General features: G+C 33.9%; 1 protein-coding gene across 3 annotated transcripts in view; it reads left to right on the plus strand.

The window, feature by feature from the left end:
• The window catches only part of Cadps (calcium-dependent secretion activator 1), a 245,037-nt gene that overhangs the window by 105,158 nt on the left and 116,632 nt on the right, over positions 1-23,247 (plus strand). For all 3 annotated transcript variants that reach the window (XM_089085689.1, XM_089085690.1, XM_089085691.1), the window contains 2 exons: positions 4,970-5,157; positions 19,417-19,449. In XM_089085689.1, the coding sequence (XP_088941815.1) occupies positions 4,970-5,157; positions 19,417-19,449 (221 nt within the window). The remainder of the gene's footprint in view (positions 1-4,969; positions 5,158-19,416; positions 19,450-23,247) is intronic.

A 23,247-nucleotide genomic window follows, 5' to 3' on the forward strand; every position in this document is an offset into this window, starting at 1 on the left:
GCAGCGTGTTCTCTTGACATAGAATGAATTGGAAGGCTTCTGCCTTCAGAAGTTGTAAATTAAGGCTGTTCCAGTATTTTACATTGGCTTCCTTATATTTGTCAATTAAATTCCTGTAAACCATTCTAACTTTTTACTTTATTCACTTATGTTTTCTAATATAATTTCTACCAACATTTTTAATTTTTTCTTGTTCGGAGCAAGATTCCCCGTCGACCTTTCATTTAATTTGATCCCCTGTTTCTAAAAGCTATCTTTTGTTATGGAAACATGTATTGATTCAATTCATGGATATGCCAGTTATATAAGAACTGCCGCTTTCCCAATAACTTTAATTCCTTTTCCATTAGTTCTTCCCGCCTTTGTTCTGTCTTAATTGAAACATAAGTAAGCTAAATGACTTGTTTTAAAGATTATTATTAACCTTTTCGAAGGAAGCGTTTTTTATATTTTTCAGTTTTTTATGATAGATCACTTATTAATTGATAACAGCAATCATTTCATAGAAAGTATTTATAGCTTTCTCGGTACTAATAGAACCAACAAGCAGTTTTTCACCCAATGAGTCTCCATTGCGGTGTTCCTAACTAAAATGAAAATAAAATTTATATCAACGGGTAAAATTTTAATTCAGATTGTGAATAAATATCTAAGTAATATATACAAGGCCGTATCCAGTATTTTTTTCGGGAGGGGGGTTACAAAAAAAAACTCTAAAAAACGCATCATAATTTGTATATATTTTTGTTACGTTAACCAGTCGAACAAAAATTTAGGGGGGAGGGGTGTTAAGCTCCTTAACCCCTCTTAATATGGCCTGGCTTTAAATATATATACTACTAAATGCCGAATATTTTGATTTCACTCTCGGAAGGGTTTGTCAATGATAAAAATAAAAAAAGAAGATTAGACAGTTAACACGAATAAGAAAATAGCATAAAGACATAAAAAGATTTTATGCAATAAAAGTAACAAAGAAAAAGGCAACAAATGACTCCAATACAAAGTTCTATACCGGCTTTGAAAATTATATCTTATTTGTTTCTTTGAGCATAGTTTTTAATGGCTTCCTACCTCTTAGGTTTTGTTTCTCCTTTAAGATTATTTATGATTATTTATGATTATTTATGAAAAGATTTAAAAAAGAATCTATCGTGGAATAGTTGGTCTTCACAATGCTACCTGAGTGGAAAACTCATAACAGCTTGAACTTCTTCTTTTATTATCATTAATTTTTTCAGTTTTTTAGTAAACTTTTGAAGTTTATTTATGTTTGTAAACTTTGCTTGGAATTTTGTCCAAATAAATCGGATAAAAATACTTCTCAAAGATTTTTAATATCTAAGATTTTATAAGAACATTATTAGTTTCTAATTTCTTAGCTTTAATAGAAATAAAAATAAGTTTCAATAAAATACCTTTCATGTCGGCTTATTTTACTTAATAATATGACATTGCTTGCATATTGCTGCAATATTCAGCGAAATTCTTTGATTTAAGATTAAATTTTTAAAAAAACAAGTTTTTTAAACTGAAAGTAAGGAGCGACATTAAAACTTGAAACGAACAGAAATTTTTCTGTATATGAAAGGGGCTGTCCCCTCCTCAACGCCTCGCTCTTTACGCTGAAGTTTTTTATTGTTTAAAAAAAATACAGTTGTGAGAAAGTCAAACTTTAGTGTAAAGAGCGAGGCGCTAAGGAGGGGACAGACCCTTTCATATACGGAATAATTTCTGTTCGTTTAAAGTTTTAATTTCGCTCCTTACTTTCAGTTTAAAAAACTTGTTTTTTATTTAATTTCTGATCGTTTTTTAGTTAATGCAGCTTTTATTCCGGCTCACCGTCATTGAATAAGTAAACAAAATTTGCATAAAAATTTTACTTTTCTTTTGCTAAATGGTTGTCTGTAAATTTGTTTCTGACGTAATTTACAAATTAACTTACGTAACGAACTTCTATATTCGTATATTTTTCTTCTGGCAAAAAATACAAAGTTGCAGATTCTTGCAGATATGAGCTTGAAAACTATCTAGTAGGGTTTTCTGATACGCTGAATCTGACGGTGTGATTTTCATTCAAATTCTTTCGCTTCTAGGGGATGTTTCCCCCTCTTTAAAAAATCAGTCAAATTTTCTCAGGCTCGTAGCCTTTGATGAGCAATACTAAACTTAATAAAATTTATATCTTTAGAATCAGCATTATAAACCCATTCTTTTGATACATTTATTGACATCAAAATTCAATTTTTAAAAGTGTCGATTACTATTGAGCCGTATCGCTTTTTTTTATTGTTTTTCTTTATTACGTATATGTTATTACGTACATGAGTGGCTTTTCCCACTAGTTAATACCATGCTCTTTAAGTTAAAAGTTAAAATTTCGTTTAATTCACAAACTCCTGAATCACAAAGTCCGTTTAATCACAATAGATAGCTCTTTTGAAATCACTAAAAAAAACTGTAGAGTAAAGAGCGAGGTATTAACTTGGGGGCGAACCCCCTCATATACGTAACAATTTCTGTTCGTTTTAAGTTCTAATGTTGCTTCTTACTTTCAGTTGAAAAAACTTGTTGTTTTAAAATTTAATTTCTGATCGTTTTTTAAATAATGCTTGGAAATCCGGCGCCTCCTTCATAGAAATGTCCCTTACCCAAAAGAAACATCTTCCACGGAAATATTCTCCCGAGTAACCACTGGGTCACCCGAGGACCACTGAGTCAATACGATTACCCCTGGGAAAAAAAAACAACAAATAAACACGCATCCGTGATCTTTCTTCTGGCAAAAAATGGAAAATTCCACATTTTTGTAGATAGGAGCTTGAAACCTCTGCAGTAAGGCTCCCTGATACGCTGAATATGATGGTGTGATTTTCATTAAGGTTCTATGACTTTTAGGGGGTCTTTTCTCCTTTTTTCGAAAATAAGCCAAATTTTCTCAAGCGCGTAACTTTTGATGGGTAAGATTAGACTTGATGAAACTTATATATTTGAAATCACAATTAAAATATGATTCTTTTGATGTATCTATTGGTATCAAAATTCCGTTTTTAGACTTTCGGTTACCATTGAGCCGGGTCGCTCCTTACTTACAGTTCGTTACCACGAACTGTTTGATTATAGCGTAAAAGTTAAATGCAGACCTACATTTTTTTTTTTTTTTGACGCAGTTTATTTTTGTTTATTAGCGCTTATAAAACAGATGTCAAATTTTAATCAAATAAAGACAATTTTCTGGAATGAAAGTCGAAAATAAAATGTTTTGTTATTTAATTGATTTGAAAAGAAAAGATCCATGAAAAATAAAGAGTGGAAAATAAAAAATAATGAAAAATATGAAAAATAAAACTTATAAGATTTATGCTTATATAAAATATTGAATTTATACGGTGATAAATTATTGTGATTGAAGAATTAAATTAAATAGAAATCACAGTGAATAATAAAGTAAAACTTAAAAGGAACTGAGATTACCACAAATAAGTGTAGTTTTGCTGCCACTCAAAAAACTTCAAAGTCCATATTATCGTCTGTGCTAATTTTTCAGTACATCTTAAAAACTAAATAGATTGCTTATATTGAAATTCTTGTTTATTCAAATGACTTTTTTTAAGTTGAAATCAATAGGTTTCAAAATAAAAATATAGGTTCTGAATTAAAAGTGATGAAATTAAGAACCTTTTAAAAACGCCTGAACCAATTAATTGTCTCAAAGCTGTTATGTTGAGAAATTTGTACCACAAACATGAAATGTATACTAAACATATTTGAATACTGACTGTTGCAATTTTACCTGAAGCATTTTAATGATAAAAATTGTAGTGTTTTTTTTACCATTACCTAAATAATCCTCGAATGATCATGGGTCAGAAAAGGAACAACATGCCTATATTTTGAAACTTGAGGCTGAGAAAAGTTTGAGTGGGCACGATCCAAAAGAATTCAATTTCAAAGGGTCCTTTAGTCCCACAGATTTTGAGATCTTTTGTATGACTTTCATTTAAACGTTGTCTTTTATTAAAAAATATATCTAAGAAACTTTTTTATTCTATGGACTATCCGCCTAATATTGGACCTTCAATGCTAGGACTTCACGAGTTATGCCTCCTCCAGAAGCTCATTTTTCAAATCTTTTATTTTCTTCTGAAAATCTTGTCTTTTTTGGAAATTTTCAGTTTTAACTTTTTTCCAATGGAATGTTCTCTGTTTTTGTTTTTCTAAATACTGCAAATATATACACATATAAATTATCTATGTTTTCAATTGCTCTTTATCCCCTTTTCCTTTTAAGGTGGTGTAGTTCTTTTATATTATGTTATTTTCATTTTACTTCTAAAAAAACACATAACTAAATTATATGAAAAATCTAAACAACCACATAAAAGCCACAAGTCATTCTTGTAGCTGCATCTCCTAACAACCTGTTAACTTAGAATTAACCAAATCAAATAACTAAAACCCTATGTTTTAAAGACTAAAAGGATAAGAAGGTTATTAATCAAAAGATTCTTTGACGAATGAGAAAAAATACACGGTATATCTCTTAGTATCTCATTTCCTTTAGAATTAATGTCAATTAAAGAATAGTCAAATAGAATAATGATCTAGTGAAAGAGCCTAAAACAATGTTCAGTGGACGTTTCTGTGAAACAATGAAACAATATTTTCTAGTGAAACAATGTTCAGAGCCTAAAACAATGTTCAGTGGACGTTTCTGTGAAACAATGAAACAATATTTTCTAGTGAAACAATGTTCAGAGCCTAAAACAATGTTCAGTGGACGTTTTTGTGAAACAATGAAACAATGTTTTCTAGTGAAACAATGTTCAGAGCCTAAAACAATGTTCAGTGGACATTTCTGCATTGGTGATAATTTTTTTTTTACTCTATTCTTTTTCTTCCTTAGTCACCGTGGGCAATATATAATTTCTAGAAATAATCTTTTCATATCAAATTATCTCTATTTTAGGGTTGGTTCAGTCCAGGTCAAATGTTTGTTCTTGATGAATATTGTGAGCGATACGGTGTCAGAGGTTGTCATCGTCACCTTTGCTATCTTTGTGACTTACTAGACCGCATTGAAAGAGGCATGATGGTCGACCCAACGCTGTTGCACATTAGCTTTGCTTATTGTGCTTCTCATGTCCATGGAAACAAGTATGTAGCTCAACTATGATGTGATCATACTCTATGTTTTATCTATTGTAACTTGTATTAATTTATATTTTTATATATATTAATTAATTTATATAAATCTGAAAAATGGAAGTCGATAGTAAACATAAAGCGTAAAAAAAATTGGATTTGATAAAAAAAAAGTGATTCCACCACTTACTGCAGAATATGTTAAAAAAAACGGACTAAAATCATATTTTAAAAATAATTATTATATCGTTACATTTGTAACGTCCATCGTACGTGATAATTAGCAAAGTTAGCTGGTGATGAACTTTACTAAAATAAATTTAAGGTCAGCTTTATCTTTAAATTATTAAGTAATTTTATATTATTGAGGTTATTTTGTAAGTTTAAGAACGGCTACCTTGGATTTGCTTCGTGATTACCTCCAGAATAGGGAGTAGCATGATTAACTGAATGGATTCTTTTCAAGTAAAAATTTCCTTAATTGTTGTGTCCCTCAGGGCTCTGTTTTAGTCTTACTTTTTTTAATATTAATTATATACCTAATTCTGTTACAAGTGCTTTTAGAATTAATTATTTTAATGAGCATGTATCTTCTGGAACTAGTAACACACTTCACCGTTATTTGCTGATTTTATGACATTGATGGGTGTTGCTCCCACTTAACAACTGTTTGTTTTTGCAAGTCAAATTATGTTACTTTTTCGGAGTATTTGGAATATTATTTTAGGATCAAAGAAATAGTATCGCAGAATGAAATTGCTTGGAGGTCGAGAATTGTTAAGTGCTTTAGAATTAACATTGATCAAAATGTATCACTTAAGGACCATTTAAAAGATATTAGTAAAATATTATCACGTAATTTAGGAATTCTTCGTAAATGAAAGCATATTTTTTCTTTCATGAATATTACGGCTACTGTATTATCTCTTATACACTCGATTGTTTTGTACTACTCGTCTGTATAACCTGCTTCTTTCCTTTCAATACTTCCCCAATACGTCTCCTACAGAAATGCTATTAGATCATAAGAGGGAATCGGGCTTTGGTGAGGTCAGTATGTAGTAATTCTAATATACTGTATGAAGCTGGGTTACGTGATTTTTATGCCATTGCTTTATTCATAAGTATTGTAATGTGCTCCTTCCTGACTGTTTTACAGGAGTATTTCGTGATAGATCTAACATTCACTAACGTTCACAGTACTTGGTTAAGAGGAGATATTGGGTATCCTCGTCTAGTATCAAGTTGAACTACTTTTTTAGTTATTTATAGAGGAGCTAAGCCCATGATTCCCAACATGGGGCCCAGGCCCCATCGGTGGGGCATGGCAATATTTTAGGGGGTCTTAGGCAGGACGTGCACCCTTCGGCTGATTCTACTTTAGAGCCTTCATTTTGAAAAAAAAAACATTTTCATGTGAATTTCGTCCCATTCAAGTGCGTCTAAATAGCAAAAAAGAGACATGATAGTATTGCAATGACGTTATACATTGGATAAAAGGTGTTTTATTCAGACAGTATTTTAAATTCGAATAGAATATGGCAAGGGGACGACCCAAAAAATACCAAGTTAATTGCTTTTTAAGCTTCCTTTAGGTGACTTCACGAAAAATTTGAATAACAAAACTTGAATTTTACGAGGGGGACATCAGGCTTTTATAAATGCTTAGGTGGGGCATGGCCCAGGAACCACTGGGCTAAGCTTTCGAATAAGCTTAGTCCTACTGTTAAAGAATTACTGGGCTGTCAGCTATCTCCTATATTTTCATCTTAAAAGTCATAGGCAAAATTCTTGGTCTACCTGGTTTGTCCAGTTATAATAAAATGATAAGGAGGAGGGAGAAAAGGAGGATTTGCTACAAATGTAAGGTTTTTGAAGTCATCAAGTATAGAAATGTCATTACTATCAAGAAATTTAGTTTTCAAAGGAGTTCATCCTTCTTGCCAACAAACCAATTGTACAGCATCGTTCTTAGTCAACTGTTCAAACAAAAGAATTAACTTCACTCTGTAACCGACTTTTGCAGCTTCAACAAAATTATGAAACCTAAGTTGCAGGAATCTAGTGGGATATCCTAGTTTGCAAGGCAAACAGAGGGGCGGATGCAGGATCTGACCACTCACTTATGATGGCAAAATTTAAAATCAAGTTGAGGAGAAATACAAAGTATCAGTATCAAAATTTTGTATCTCCGCCCTGTCTCTTGTCAAAGGCCGTATCCAGGGGGGGGGGGGTTGTTACCCGGTTTGACCCCCACCCCCCCGAAATTTTTTACTGAGTCGAAAATTAGTCTAAAAAATACCTGTAAAGACAAAACCACCGGATGTTAAACAAAGTCCACGGGAAAGAATTTTGAAACTATATAAATCATGGGATCTCAGAGATCCGAAACAAAGAGCCCTCAGGGTTATTATTAGAACTAATGAAGACACCCAGGAGAGTGGAAAATGAGGAGTATTTCGCTCTAAATAATTTTAGAAAAGAGTATTAATGATTAAAAACCAGGACGAATGGGGCTATTTCAAAATATACAAAATTCAAAAGTTGAATTTTATACTAAATATTTCGTATTTATTAACTAAGTTTTAACAGTACGCAAAAAAAATTACAAAATAGAAAAAAAATCACCGTTGTTATCACTGGCTTACAGTCTTTTCCTTGTTGTTCATTCCTCCAATTATAAGGTTCAAAACTTCCAACGCGGCAACAGGTATCTTTGTCCCTGAAATGCATAGGCACTTTATAATTTCTCATAGTTCCCTTTGGAGGTTTTCTGTGCCATGGGAGGACGGGCTGGACCCTTTCTGAAACTTGTAACAAGTCCAGTTTGAGGTATCTGTTTTGTCAGTCAAAATTTTGCTACAATAATTGTTTTTTAATATTGTAACATTCCAAGTTACAGCTTTCATATTCTTTAAATCATTGAAATTGTTTGGCCTCAGAAAAAGCAACAGCCCCAGAACCTGTGCAGGACAGGGACCAACACATTTTCTCAGTCCTACACCAAAGCACATAAACTGGCTTAGAACTGGACAGCAAGAAGTCTCTGGTACCTCCAGTTCAATGGAGGTTTTTTGCAATCCTGGGCCCATCTTGGTCACAGCATCTTGGTCAGGGCTCTGTTTTAGTCTTACTTTTTTTTAATATTAATTATATACCTAATTCTGTTACAAGTGCTTTTAGAATTAATTATTTTAATGAGCATGTATCTTCTGGAACTAGTAACACACTTCACCGTTATTTGCTGATTTTATGACATTGATGGGTGTTGCTCCCACTTAACAACTGTTTGTTTTTGCAAGTCAAATTATGTTACTTTTTCGGAGTATTTGGAATATTATTTTAGGATCAAAGAAATAGTATCGCAGAATGAAATTGCTTGGAGGTCGAGAATTGTTAAGTGCTTTAGAATTAACATTGATCAAAATGTATCACTTAAGGACCATTTAAAAGATATTAGTAAAATATTATCACGTAATTTAGGAATTCTTCGTAAATGAAAGCATATTTTTTCTTTCATGAATATTACGGCTACTGTATTGCTCTTATACACTTGATTGTTTTGTACTACTCGTCTGTATAACCTGCTTCTTTCCTTTCAATACTTCCCCAATACGTCTCCTACAGAAATGCTATTAGATCATAAGAGGGAATCGGGCTTTGGTGAGGTCAGTATGTAGTAATTCTAATATACTGTATGAATCTGGGTTACGTGATTTTTATGCCATTTCTTTATTCATAAGTATTGTAATGTGCTCCTTCCTGACTGTTTTACAGGAGTATTTCGTGATAGATCTAAAATTCACTAACGGTCACAGTACTTGGTTAAGAGGAGATATTGGGTATCCTCGTCTAGTATCAAGTTGAACTACTTTTTTAGTTATTTATAGAGGAGCTAAGCCCATGATTCCCAACATGGGGCTCAGGCCCCATCAGTGGGGCATGACAATATTTTAGGGGGTCTTAGGCAGGACGTGCACCCTTCGGCTGATTATACTTTAGAGCCTTCATTTTGAAAAAAAAACATTTTCATGTGAATTTCGTCCCATTCAAGTGCGTCTAAATAGCAAAAAAGAGACATGATAGTATTGCAATGACGTTATACATTGGATAAAAGGTGTTTTATTCAGACAGTATTTTAAATTCGAATAGAATATGGCAAGGGGACGACCCAAAAAATACCAAGTTAATTGCTTTTTAAGGTTCCTTTAGGTGACTTCACGAAAAATTTGAATAACAAAACTTGAATTTTACGAGGGGGACATCAGGCTTTTATAAATGCTTAGGTGGGGCATGGCCCAGGAACCACTGGGCTAAGCTTTCGAATAAGCTTAGTCCTACTGTTAAAGAATTACACATCAATCAGTTTAACCCCGAGCTAGGTATGCGGCTGCTAGGTAAGCGCACCTTCGAAACGGATCGTAATTGAATGGCTATAAATTTTTTAATGATATTTTTTTTGTATTATTCATTGAATTGTTGGTTTTTGTAACTAATGTTTTTTAGGTTTATCGTTGCTTCGGCATGATGTCATTATTTAGTTGTATTGCGTGTCCTTTGCTCATATTTGTTGTTGTTATTATTTTCTTGTTAGTAGCACACCCTCACGAGCAACGTTTCTGGTGTACTACCGATTGATTTTGTCTCTGTTTTTTTTTAAATAGATTGTACTAATTCAGTTAAATTTATTATTTAAATTTAAATTTTAAAAAATTAATTCAAAGATAAGTTATCACAGAAAAGAGACATATTCAGAACTAACTGAAAAAAAACATACAAAGGCGATTTGATTGCCTATTTTGTTAAAAAGACAAAATGTATAATGTATGTATGTATTAAAAGTATGTATGTATGTATGTATGTATGTATAATGTATGTAAAGCTAAAACTTGTTTTGTTGCACATTTATGCTTTGTTTGTCTGCTCTTAATTTTTCTTTTTATCGCAAAAGGGGCCAAATTCACGTACAAAATTCAAGAAAAGATAAATAACGTAAAAAAAAACAAGTTTCCCCTATTAGGTTAAAAGGATCATGTAAACATATATTTCGTTCGTAAAGCAAGTCCCACACCATATTTATGTTTATTCTATCTGTTACAAAAAACTTTTATCACAGTAATGGAGTGAGCCTATAGCATATGTAAAAGAAGATGAAGATATTTTGGGCCTGATTATAATGTATTAAACACTCTTTGATCATAAGCTGAACAGTCTTAGACGCCCGACATTTACGGTACAGTTTATGAATTTTAGTGTTTTACCAATCATTAGAAAACGTTTTCATGCTCTCCCATATAATTTGAATTTGTGAGCATGCTCTCTTTCTGAAGCTATTGCTTCATTTAGCCAAAAAGATAAGACATGTGTTTACTCGTAATATGAGCAAAAAATCAATAAGCAATTGAAGCTAATTTTCTTCCAAACACTAATTTCAGATTCGTGAATAGGGAGCTCAGCTATGAAACGTTAGCATATTTGATTGTAAAAAGTCAAAAGGCACGTTCCACGTCTTCAGTTGATAACTAATTTAAATAAAATTCAAAACTTCATAGCGCATCTAACATTAATTAGTAATAATCTCTAACCTTATTGCACTAAAATGAAATTCGGTCTGTCATCAATCATTTCCCGAAAACTTTATTTTTATGGTAGATTTGTCCACTTCAAATTGTTTCATTATTATTATTATTATATTTATTATTATTATGGTTGGACCAACAAAACTGAGGCAAGGCCTCAACCATAAAGGCACATCGCTTTCACATTCCAATGAAAAACTGTTGGTATTCCCTTGGGTGTGGAATTCTTAGATAGGACAGACCCATCTTTTTTTCCACTATGTTGGAGACCTTTCTCCCATCCCTAGAACCCCACTTGCCAGCTTCAGGCTGGGCGAGGTAGGCGGTACTTGATCCTCACAACCAGGACTAGCAGGAGAAATTCTTTCTTCCTTGGATTGCTTCTCAAGGGAGATTTTCTTAAGCCATGATTGACGCTTCATATTTCCAGAGGTGTTGGCGCCCGGGCTTGACTCTGGCAGCCATTGCTGGGTTTCAATTCATTCAATCTCGGCATCATATCTATAAAATAACCCCTGCCTCATGGTCAGGCAATGGAAAGGACGGCCAGTCACTGAAAGGTGACCGAAATCTGCAGTAGTACGCCATTACTTGTGCCTACTACTGTTAAGGGCACCATGAAAAGGTTGTCATCACTACCCCTCAACGTTTGTCATAAATTCATGAACATAACTTTGGAAAAGTGCTTAATCCTTAAGGGACACGGTTTTCCCCCCTCCCTGGAAAATCTCCCCCCCCCCGTAAAATCCCCCGTGAAAATTCCCCCCAGATAATTCCACCTCCTCCCATGGTAAATTCCCACGCACCCAAAATTGAGCAGCCACAGGAAAAGTACAAAATTTTAATGTAACACTAATAATATTCATAAATAGTAATTTTTTAAACTAGGGATAGAGCTATATAACATTTTATAATATTTGAATGTGTCTGATGTGAATATGTTCAATATATTATATATATATATATATATATATATATATTCTATATATATATATATATATATATATATATATATATATATATATATATATATATATATATATATATATATATATATATATATATATATATATATATATATATATATATATATATATATATAATAATTTCTGGGACCACACTGGCTAATCATAACAAAACAAAAAATCTTAAATAAGAGAGAAACGAGGACAATAACCTTTAAGAAAGCTTTACCTTTACGATTAACCTTTAACCGTAAGAACGGACGATTAACCTTTAAGAATGCTTTACATAAAATGAAATTGTGAAATGACACTTATTGTATTTTTTATTCAGTTACTTTTTCATGGGTGCTTCGAAAGGGTCCTTATTTTAGTTGCAATATTTATTTTGAGGTTTGGTTTTTATATTGTCTTTTGGACTTTTATTTGCATTTTTTAATATTATTCTGCACTGAGGACGGTTGAGCGGAGGTCTCAACCGAAATATTTGCATGATTTTTTTTTCTGTTTTCCACTGGCTGCTGTTGTCTTTGTTTTTTTCTTCTTTGCGATGTTTTTGTTTCTGCAGATGTCCTAAGAGGTAACAAAAGGAATAGATATCGAAAACAGCATTCAGACAGGGGCTGGTTGGTCTCCAATCACTTTCAAATTTTGAATAGGGCTAGAACTTTAATTTCCGATCGAATGAGTATCCTCCGAAGTTTTTACGACCACGACGGGGGATGAGGAAGGGGTAGCCTCCCTCCTATACGGAATAAATTCCGTATATGCACCTTGCATAGGTTGCAGCCCTTTCCCCGGGGGCTGGCATGGGGGTCGTCACACCCGAAGGCATGGTTATTTGACCTTTGGACTGTCAAACTCCAGTAAGAAATAGTTAATGAATTTGTCCTCAGACGCTAATAAAAAATTTACTAGACTTATTTCCTCCTCTATTTGGCTACAAAGGATGGGTTTTATTAGCAAATTTAGTAGGCATTACTTGATAAATTAAACAAAAACTTACCAAGTTTGAAGTTTGATTGTAATTCTTCTCCAAAGAAGGAGCGCCAGCGTAGCTAAGAGTTCAACTGAGAGATAGACGCGTGCAATCGCCTCGATTGACCGAACCAACACCAGTATTTTAAAGTCATTATAATATGCAGTGATTAAGCTCATGATGTAATGCTGAGAGTTAAATGGGAAGGGAAATTGGGAGGGCAGTTGAACTCTCAGCTACGCTGGCGCTCCTTCTTTGGAGTAGAATTACAATCAAACTTCAAACTTGGTAAGTTTTTGTTTAATTTATCAATTCTACTCCAAAAGGAGCGCCTTAGCTCCGCCTTCGAGTTCAACTGAGATTTTAAAGTTCAGCATGAGCTATACCAACACTAATTATGAATAATAGCCCTATTCATTAAAACGGGCTGTTGTACAAAAATTCATTTATAAAAAGATATTTCAAATATAACAAATTACAGTGAATATATTCAAAAGACAGATAACTGTTGACCACTTTCAATTGATTTATTACAAAACCTTGCAAACGTTTTGGCATTTGTCCAGCCTACATATTTTATGATTTGATCTACATCAATTCCTCTTGCTTTAAGGTGGGACGCTGAGGCAGACCGTGTGCTATGAGCACCATAAACACTGATATCTATACCTGCAAGAAATAAAAGTTCTTTTATCCATCTAGAAATAGATGACTTGGACGCAGCAGTATAAGGCTTACGATATGTAAGAAAAAGTGCATCGTTTCTATTTGGTTATTATGTCATTCTAATATAACTAGCTAGGTGCGTCACTCGACCCAGGGACGACTCGTTAAAATGTAGAAATTTAACTACTGAATTGTGGTTTCCCCCTTTAGTTGTTTTTAACAACACATTGATTTGAAAATCAAAACTTCCATCGTCATTATGTACCATATTACTAAGTGATAAACTGGTCAAAAACTGAACTCTTTCACAAGCTGATAAAATCAATAAAATAGATAGCAATTTTGAAAGCACTAAAAAAAAACTTAACCGTAAAGAGCGAGGTATTGACTAGGGAGCGAACCCCCTCATATGCGTAATAATTTCTGTTCGCTTTAAGTTTAAATGATGATCCTTACTTTCAGTTGAAAAACTTGATTTTTTTAAATTTAATTCATGATCGTTTTTGAAATAATGTTGGGAAATCCGGCGTCCCCTTTCATAGAAATGTCCCTTCCCCCAGCAAATATCCTCCATGGAAAGATCCTGCCACGTAATCCCCTCCTCCAAGCCCCCTCCTGAAAACGTCTGTATACTTCCCAATAACCAATGCTATATGTAAACAATGGGCAAAGTTCATAACCTGCAGCCCTTCCCCAGAAGATTGTGGGGGTGTGGGGGACTAAGTCATCCTCAAAGTTTTGGGGAGTTAGCTGCCCTCTGATCACTTTGACTCTTAAAAAGGGCACTAGAAATACAAATTACCAATCCAATGAGTCCCTCCGAAGTTAGGCGGTAATTGGTATGTCAGTCAATAGATATTGATTTGTTTGCGACTAGATTAAATTTTCAGTTTAAACTATTTGTTTCTTGGAAACCAGATCCAGAATGTTATTTCGTAGATGCATTTGCAATGAATTGGAAGCATTATTTTTTTTATGCATTCCCCCCTTTAAGTTTACTTCTGAGGACCCTTCAGAAGGTGGAAACAGATCAGGCCACTGGTACTTTGATCTTTCCAAATTGGACCACACAAGTATGGTATCCCTTACTATTAAAGCTTTTAATAGGAAGTCCAATATTTCTACCTGAAATACACTACATACATGAGTAAATAAAACTTAAAAAACTTCACAAGAGCACAGTAACCAAAGAAAAGAAAAACGTTCAAGATAGAAAAAAAAAATTCCTCAGCATCATTTAATAATTTAGGCTCTACTTAGGGCTTTTCAATCAAGCATACCAAAATACTTGTGAGATAATGATTTCAACAGGATTCTCAGTAAGTCCAGGGTAATTATTTCCCCGGTCAAACGAAGAATTCGGCTCTAAGATGGGGGATATAAAGGCCTTAAACGATCTTGAAAGTCGTCTGAAGATGGATCCCTATATTCACAGTTTCCCCACAGAAGTCTTCCTCAAACCCACATTGAAATAAGACCCTAACAAGCCTTTTGACGACACTGTATTTCAGTTAGGCGGTAATTTTTGTGTTAGTGTCTTTAATTGAAGATTTTCGATATCCCAAGCTGGCAGTCTAAAGAAATCGAATACACATTTTACATCCCAAATACTTGAAATCTTGGGTAGACTAGGCCTTCTATTAAAGACACCTCTCATAAACTTCTTGGTGATGTGATTACTGCCTAACTGAAGGCTTGGTAGAATTGCCGATAAAGCACTCCTCGCAGTATTAATAGCACTGTATCCAACACCTGAGTGAAAAAGTTCCGTAAGAAATGTTCAAGTCTCCGGTAGAGTTGCCTCCAAGGCCTGGATGGTGTTTCTTCCACAAAAGTCGATCCATTTTTCAATGTAAACTTCGTACTGGCGCTTAGGTGAATTCCGCCACCCATCCATGATAATATCGACTGTGGAAGGAGAATATCCTTGGTGGTGAAGCCCTTGCTGGAGACAACACAAGCCGCTAGGCGTAACGTCTTTGACAATGGATGGTGCAAGGTCGGTTTCTGTGGGAGAGACAAAGTAAAAATATCATTTGGTAGAAATATTGGACTTCCTATTAAAAGCTTTAATAGTAAGGGATACCATACTTGTGTGGTCCAATTTGGAAAGATCAAAGTACCAGTGGCCTGATCTGTTTCCACCTTCTGAAGGGTCCTCAGAAGTAAACTTAAAGGGGGAATGCATAAAAGAAATAATGCTTCCAATTCATTGCAAATGCATCTACGAAATAACATTCTGGATCTGGTTTCCAAGAAACAAATAGTTTAAACTGAAAATTTAATCTAGTCGCAAACAAATCAATATCTATTGACTGACATACCAAAAAATTCAAAATAGTAAATATTTGAGAATCCAATTTCCATTCCTTTTCATTATCAAATTTTCGTGATGCCTTATCCGCGATATTAGCAACCCCAGGCACATGTTCTGCAGATATCCACCCTTTACCCTCCAATACTACCTGCCTGACCTTATTTGCGAAATAATTATAAAATTTAAATTTTGATCCTCCCATTTTATTTATATAAGCTACTGTGGTTATATTGTCAGAACGCAGCCGAACATGCATGCCTTTAATATCTTGGGCAAAACATTTTAATCCCAGACAAACGGCCTTCGTTTCTAAGACATTGATATCAAATCTCTTCTCTTCTGAGGACCATTCACCTGTGGCCGTTTTCATGGAATATTCATCCACGAGTGCCCAACCTAGTTTCGACGCATCACTACACAAATATTTGTCAATTGATCTAGACTCAATTGCTTTAGAAGCATGATTGGCAATATCCAACCACCATTGTAGTTCCGAATTTACATCGGACGTTAAAATTATCCTTGCCGCAAAATCACCCTTCGCGTACCTTAGTGCTTGAGTTTTCAACGATTCCGCTTTTCGGTAATATAAAGGCCCTAATTCTACTGCTGGAAATGTTAAAACAAGAACGCCAAGAGTTTCGGCCAATTCTTGAATCGTAGTCAATTTTTGACTGAGAATTTTTGAAACCAAATGTATAACTTTTTTAATTTTTCTTTCCGGCAAGAAAATACGCATTGATCGCGAATCTAACAAAAAACCCAGAAATTCTATTTGTTGGCTTGGAATGAGAACTGACTTTCCCGGGTGGATCACAAACCCCAGCTCTGACAGTAATTTCGTTGTTTCATAGACATTATTTTGACATTCTAAATATGACCTTGTGCAGAAGGAGAGAATCGTCTAAATACGTAACTGACAAATACTCTTTTCTTCGAAGCAGAGAGATAACAGGTTTCATAAGTTTTGCAAGTGCCCACGGGGCAGGTTATAGGCCATGCGGCATCGAAGTGGAAGCATAACAAAGGTAAACTTGAAAACAAAGCCATGTTTCATCATCAAAATCAACAGGGCATGAATAATAAAAATCGAATAGATCAATAGAGGTCATATAACAATGTTTTGTTATTAAAAGAACCATAGAATGAACACATTTCATTTTAAAATGATAATATTCAATGTTTTCCTATTAACTTTAAACATTCAGAATAAACCGAGTAGACTCATCTTTCTTTGGGACCGTTAAAACGGGAGAATTACAAAGTATTTCCTTTATTCTGAAGTCGGGTACTTTAACAATAACACCTTTATGCAATAAAATATCAACTTCTTTTCTTATATCCTGTATTTCTTCAAACGTAAAACTTTTGTTTTCAAAGCTTTTAGTGGTGTTTTCTCAAATTCAATCTTATAGCCTGAGGCTACAATATTCAAAATATTCAAATCACTGATTATTGAGTGCCATTTTGAGATGTACTTACTAATTCTCCCAGCTTTAAAGTTATCAGCCAAATGTTGTTACTGCCTATTGAAATTAACAACAAAATCATAAAAATCAAGGGCGGGGTATGTTAAATAGCATATAACAGCTATGTGGCGATCCCTTCTCTGGAAATTCTGGAATTTGGCCCTCTCTTGACGGTCCTGGCCTTGGATTCTGCAATAATTTGGACGGGGGGCCTCGTTCTGCCATCGGCGATAACGGTAGGCCCCCCTTTGCACGTTTTTTTGTTTCCCAAAAGATTTTTTTTCAAATCAGCCACGGATTTAGCTTTAGACGTTTTTTTGGCAATATCTTTGCCAAAAAGATACTCCGTGACTTTGACTTCAGGAGCACATCAAGCTGATGCTAAAGTGGGATCTGGGCTCAATTCGAATTTCATCGCATGACGTTTTTCTAAACTTAGATCGTAATTGGTGAGGTCAAGCATGTGAACTGCATCTGTAAGGTTTTTGACAACCTTTTCTTTAATATGCTCATTTTCTAGCTCAAGAATCGCATTTGCTGCAGCTAAAACACAAAATGTTGAGTGAGGAATTGTCCGCTGCACTTGAAGTGCCTTAGCATCCCTCTGTTTCGCCTGTGATGGGAGAATAGCCCAGATTTCACTATTCACCTTTGGAGGAATAATTTTTTCAGTATTTGCGGACTTAGAGTGGCGCTCAAATAATTCTTTTAGCTCCACTATTTCCAAAAGCGCAGAGAAAGCGCTATGCGCAACTTTGGTACGTTTTTCGTGGATTTTAGGACCCTTGTTGGCACACGACCGCTCTTCATGAATCTTTTGCAATATAGCGTTAGTTGATATGTTTTCTTTCAATCTTCTACCTTTGTGCTAATCCGGGTAAGTCTTCCGCTTTGTGTCATTGATTTTTATGGGGCTCCGAGAGCAAGATTTTTTGTTCCTAGAACTAAGTTCAGGGCTCCGAGAGCCATACTGAGCACGAGTTTGAAACTCTGGGCTCCGAAAGCCATCTGTTTGATCGCTATCACTCTCACGTGAGAGTATTCTGCGACGCGAATGAGTTTTATATTGCTTTCCACGCCTCTCACGATCATAATCTTCATAGACTAAATTGTCCAACAATCCAATCACTATCTCACTATTACTCATTATTTAATTTGGTCCGAATCAAAGCGAATGCTAACGTCAACTTGTGTTGCTTTGGTCAATCGAGGTGATTGCACGCGTCTATCTCTCAGTTGAACTCGAAGGCGGAGCTAAGGCGCTCCTTTTGGAGTAGAATGATAGTAACGACTGGGACAGATCCTAGGATGACTCGAAAAGTAATGCTATCTGCTATCATTGTTAGAATGTGTCTATGGTCTACCTTTATTAGATATTAACGATTTTTTTTTGCATGAACGTAAAGTTTCAGTGTTGCCATAGCACTCAGATTTAAGGAATTTCTTACCGAGTTGTTTTTTTTTTTTTTTTTTAAAATTTGTTTAAGTTAATTTAAAAGTACCTCTGGTATGCGTATACTCGACGCATCTATCATTAACCTCAGGGTATGTATTGGGTTACTTCATTTTACATGCATTAAATGGAAATTTCTGAACATTAAAAACGATTTTTCAATTTAAAGTACTTATAAGTTGCCAGAATACGGAACTGGAACCCTTCCCCTTATGAGTACTTACATGGTGTCATTTGTCGATTGCTTAAATGATTAAATATTAAACAGTGAAATGTTAAGCTTGAATCCTATATTTCAAAGAAATGGCACTTATAAATTCTAAATAAGCATTTGCTGGAACAAATGCCATACAGTCTAGGCACTTTGCATTTCCGATGAAAGGTATATTCCACAGTTTAATATATACTGGGGGACTGGGGGGTTTTGAGTCTCGTGTCATGTGAGATAACCTCTGTTCATTTGATGTTGATTAAAATCACTCTTCAGTGTACGTTAAGGTTTTGTTTTTGATTTTTGGAGAATTAAAGTCTCTTTCTCCAAATATAAAATTTTATAAAAGGGATAGGCTTTGTTTATCCTTGTTTGTCCTTTTCTGATTGATCTATCCCAATATAGAGATAAACTGCCCATTGGCGCCCATAAGCTGAATTTTAGGAGGGGGGGGGGGGGGCTTATCTGGTCTAATCGGCACTTCCAATGCTGTATAATAGAAATATCAAAACAAAAATAAAAAATATAAGGCAGCATCATTCAGCCAAGGGGGACTGGATCCCCCTCTGCCCCCCATATGGGCGCCATCCATGGAACTGCCCAAATCTAAATTTTTACTTTGTTTTTATTTCCAGGCACACTGGTGGTGATACATTAGTTCCTGCTCGGTAAGCTATTATTGCTCATTTATTCTCTTTTGTGAGTCAATTAACCACTTTATTTCCTTTTTTTAATTGTTTTCCTTTTAGTTCTTTAAGCATTTGAAAACTCAACTGTCGTAGTTTATAAATGCAGGATTTCAACCGGCTTATTAGAAAATCTGCTGAATGTCAGCGTCATCTTGAACGATCCTAAACTTTAATTTTCAGACTTCTCATCGGCCCTTCACTTTCAATCATCAGATCAGACGGAACTTTTGTAGAACATGCTTTGACTAGGGACTAGGGTTAATGAGAGATGCCATTTTATGATGGGCATTAAAGTCTACTATGGCCTAAGGGCGTCAACACGGGACAGATACTTAAAGTTTTGATAAATGTTCTGTAAGAGGATTATTAAATGTTTGAGTTTCGAAGCATGATGTTGAAAAGAGTGGCTTGAAATGATCTGAGTCTACCGTCTAAGGCCTAAGAATATTGTCTGTTTTTCAGTCTACAATAATCAAAGATGAGTCATTTAATATTACAAAAAAAAATACAAGAATTTTTGGTGAAAATAAAGGCATAAAGTACAGTGAACTAAGTCTATCAGCAAATTATATAAAAAAAAACTACATTTTTTGGTAAAAACGAAAGATAATCAAAATGTTAATATTATTTGATTTATTAAAGTTATAAAAGTAAAAACATTAATATTTTTTCAGTAAAGTGCAAATTATGTTCTGGCCTTGGGAAGGCATAGGGGTTTTGAGCCCTACTTGTGCTAGTTTCTGCTCGTTTTGAGTTTGACTTGGTCATCTATTGTAATTTCTGGTTATTTTGGGTGTCATTTATTTATCGATGCTGATTTGTGATAGTTTCACGCTTAGTAGATTATTTGATTTTATTTTTGCTCATGTTTGGTTTAATGGAGTTTTTTACTTTTCTTTGAAAAACTTATTTTGTGGAAGAAGTTTTTTAAATTAATAGCAAACTGAGTCTATAAGCAAATTATAAGGTCAGCGTTTCCGTTTTGTTGTATTTCAGCTTTATTTTTGACGTTTTGCAGTTGTTTAGTATTTTGTTTCCCATTTTTCGCCCTAATTTCCTGTCCCATTCAATAAAATAATGAAAATCATGGGGAAACTTGTAAGAATTCTCATTTATTTTAATTTAAGTGGCCTAACATTAATTTTTAAACCTATTCACTTACCCTGAAAGCTTAAAATATTCAAACGTTCATTCATTTTGCTAACAGTATTATCTAGGACAATCTAAGTTTAGTGGAATCTTAGTTGACGGAACTTTTACCATCACGTTTGTAACCATTTTCTTCCCTGGCCTCTGTTGTGTTTCTTAGGATGAAATATAAAAAAAAGTACATCCATATATATTTAAGACACAGTCCTTTTTAACTCGTTATTCCACTTCAAACAAACTGCTGACATTACTGGGCAAATTGCATAAGTTAGAGCTCCTTTACCAGTGGTGTTGTTTCGGGGGGCAGTTGCTCCCCAATAATTTGGAGAGAAAATTACTATATAACCCATGCCCCTTTACTATCCCGATGGAGACCCCTCTCGATCGGGATCATAAAATTAGTAAAATTTTAAAAGAAAGAGATACGACTCCCTGTTTTGGGCAAAACAGGAGACAAATAAATAGCTGTTACACAGTTGTTTTAGCAGTAGTGTTAATAATGGCGAATGGTGGCGTATAACAGTACTTATTCCCCATTAACATTTGCATATATAAAAACTAAAAGCTAAGATATATGCAGAACCATTGTTCAGAACCATTAATCTTTGATTTTAATTTTTTCTTTTTTTTTCTTATTAGAGTTACTCTTGTCGAACTTGCTTATATCATTCTATATAATTTAACTTGGATTACAAGGAATCGAATGTTTGATTGTTAATCCTGACTGACAAAAGCATTACTGTTGTCAGACACTGATTCTGATTGTTAAGTAAGAATACGATTGTCAGCCACAAATATTGACTGTCACACCTCCAGAACGATTCAGAATGTATTTAAAAAGAATTGAAATGTACTATGGTACAATTTGGTATTATAAAGGAGAAAACAAAATCCTTGGTCTTAACAATAACTGTCAAATGGTCCTTTTACTTTTGATGACAAAGAGAACTATGAATTTAGCTTATTACGGACCCATTTCACATGTGTCATAAATGCTAAGGGAATTTTATATTTTCAATTTTTGATGTCTATAAACCCAGCTTGCAATTTTATTTTATATTGTGCGCTTAGTGATAAGTGTCGGAAGTTTACTTTTTAATTGCTTTAACGTAAAAGGACAAGACTTTCAATAAAAAATTTCTATCAGCTGAAGCAAATGCTTGTTCATAATATATAAAGCTCCAGATTAAAGGGCTCTGACGGTTCAGACTCTGCAGACGATTCAGACTCGATTATTATTTAAGAATTAAAATTAGGTAGACACGACACATCCTATCTCTTTCCTACGACTTTCTCTTAAAGCTTTATGTGCAGCATCCCTTAGTCTAATATCTACCATCGTTCTAAGGAATTTGCTTTCTAAAAAAACAGGAATTAACAGAAAAAAACAGAAAACAGGACGTTCTAAGGAATTTGCTTTCTAAAAAAAATGCCTCTATAATTACTACATAATTACATTTCTTTTGAAGGGATTTAATTAAAGTTTTCCATAAATCATTAAGTACTTCTCCTTTATCAAAAAGCATATTTAAATTTTCAGTACCTTATCGATAACTTCGTAACTACCATACTTCAAAAACTCATTTATATGTTCAGTATATGTTCATTTATATGTTCAGTATATGAACACTTGTTAATTTTCAAACCTTTTTAAACCGTTTCTGACTCATCCTTACCAGGCAAATCTCTCACTTCTGAACTATCAACAGCACTTTCGTTAGTTCTGATTTTCACAAGCTTATTTCTATCCGGTGTTGCCGACCCTCTTCAAACCTACCTCAAGGGTAGAGTGATATTTGCACTTTACTTGAAACCAAAAGTAATTAAAAAAAGATCAAATAAAATTTAGTAAAAATCAACAATTCAATAGACTTCTTCAAAACTTTCCCAATCGTTTTTTTGTATTCAGTATATTTGTATTAATAACAAGTAATTTAGTTTTATAGTCTAATTTCATAATTAGTATTTTTTTAACAAATTTTTTATTTAATGATTTTTTAGTCATTAATCAGAAATACGAGGCTGAAATTGCAATTTGAGTTTCTTAGAATAAGACGTAACATGCAGCGTATATTAATAAGTTTCACCAAGGACTTTCAGTTTCTACCAAAATTTATATTGGACAATTTCTGCGCTCTTTAATTTTTATCTTAGGCTAATATTGCAATATGAAAGTCCAAAATCAAAAGATAGAAAGCAAGTTCCACGCAAATGTTGCTTCATTTCTACTAAAGCAGGTAATTTATGGTTTTAATTTTTCCCGCCCTGTTACATAGAATAGATGGATGTAGTAAGCTGGGAGAGGGCTCGTTTGATCAGAAATCTTACCTAATGCCCTTTTTTAGAAAAAAAACTTATTTTTCTTTCTTTTTAAAAGCAGAAAAAAGGCTCACTGGTTCCCTTTTTTTCAGTAACACTCTATTTTGGCTAGTATAAATAATCTAATAGGCCAATAGGCTAGAATAAACTACAGTCGAGAAGATATTAGCTTGAAAGGTCATTCAAAGTCTTATAAATATAATACAATTCTAAGTTCTGAGAAATCAATAATTAAATCCTTAATTTTTTCACTGCCAAATATTTCTTTTAGCTTGAAATTAAAATTTAATTTTATTTCAGGCCGAATTC

Source organism: Artemia sp. Qi Xiang Cuo, chromosome 3 (genome assembly GCF_049724085.1).
Source record: "Artemia sp. Qi Xiang Cuo chromosome 3, ASM4972408v1, whole genome shotgun sequence".
Classification (NCBI taxonomy): domain Eukaryota; kingdom Metazoa; phylum Arthropoda; class Branchiopoda; order Anostraca; family Artemiidae; genus Artemia; species Artemia sp. Qi Xiang Cuo.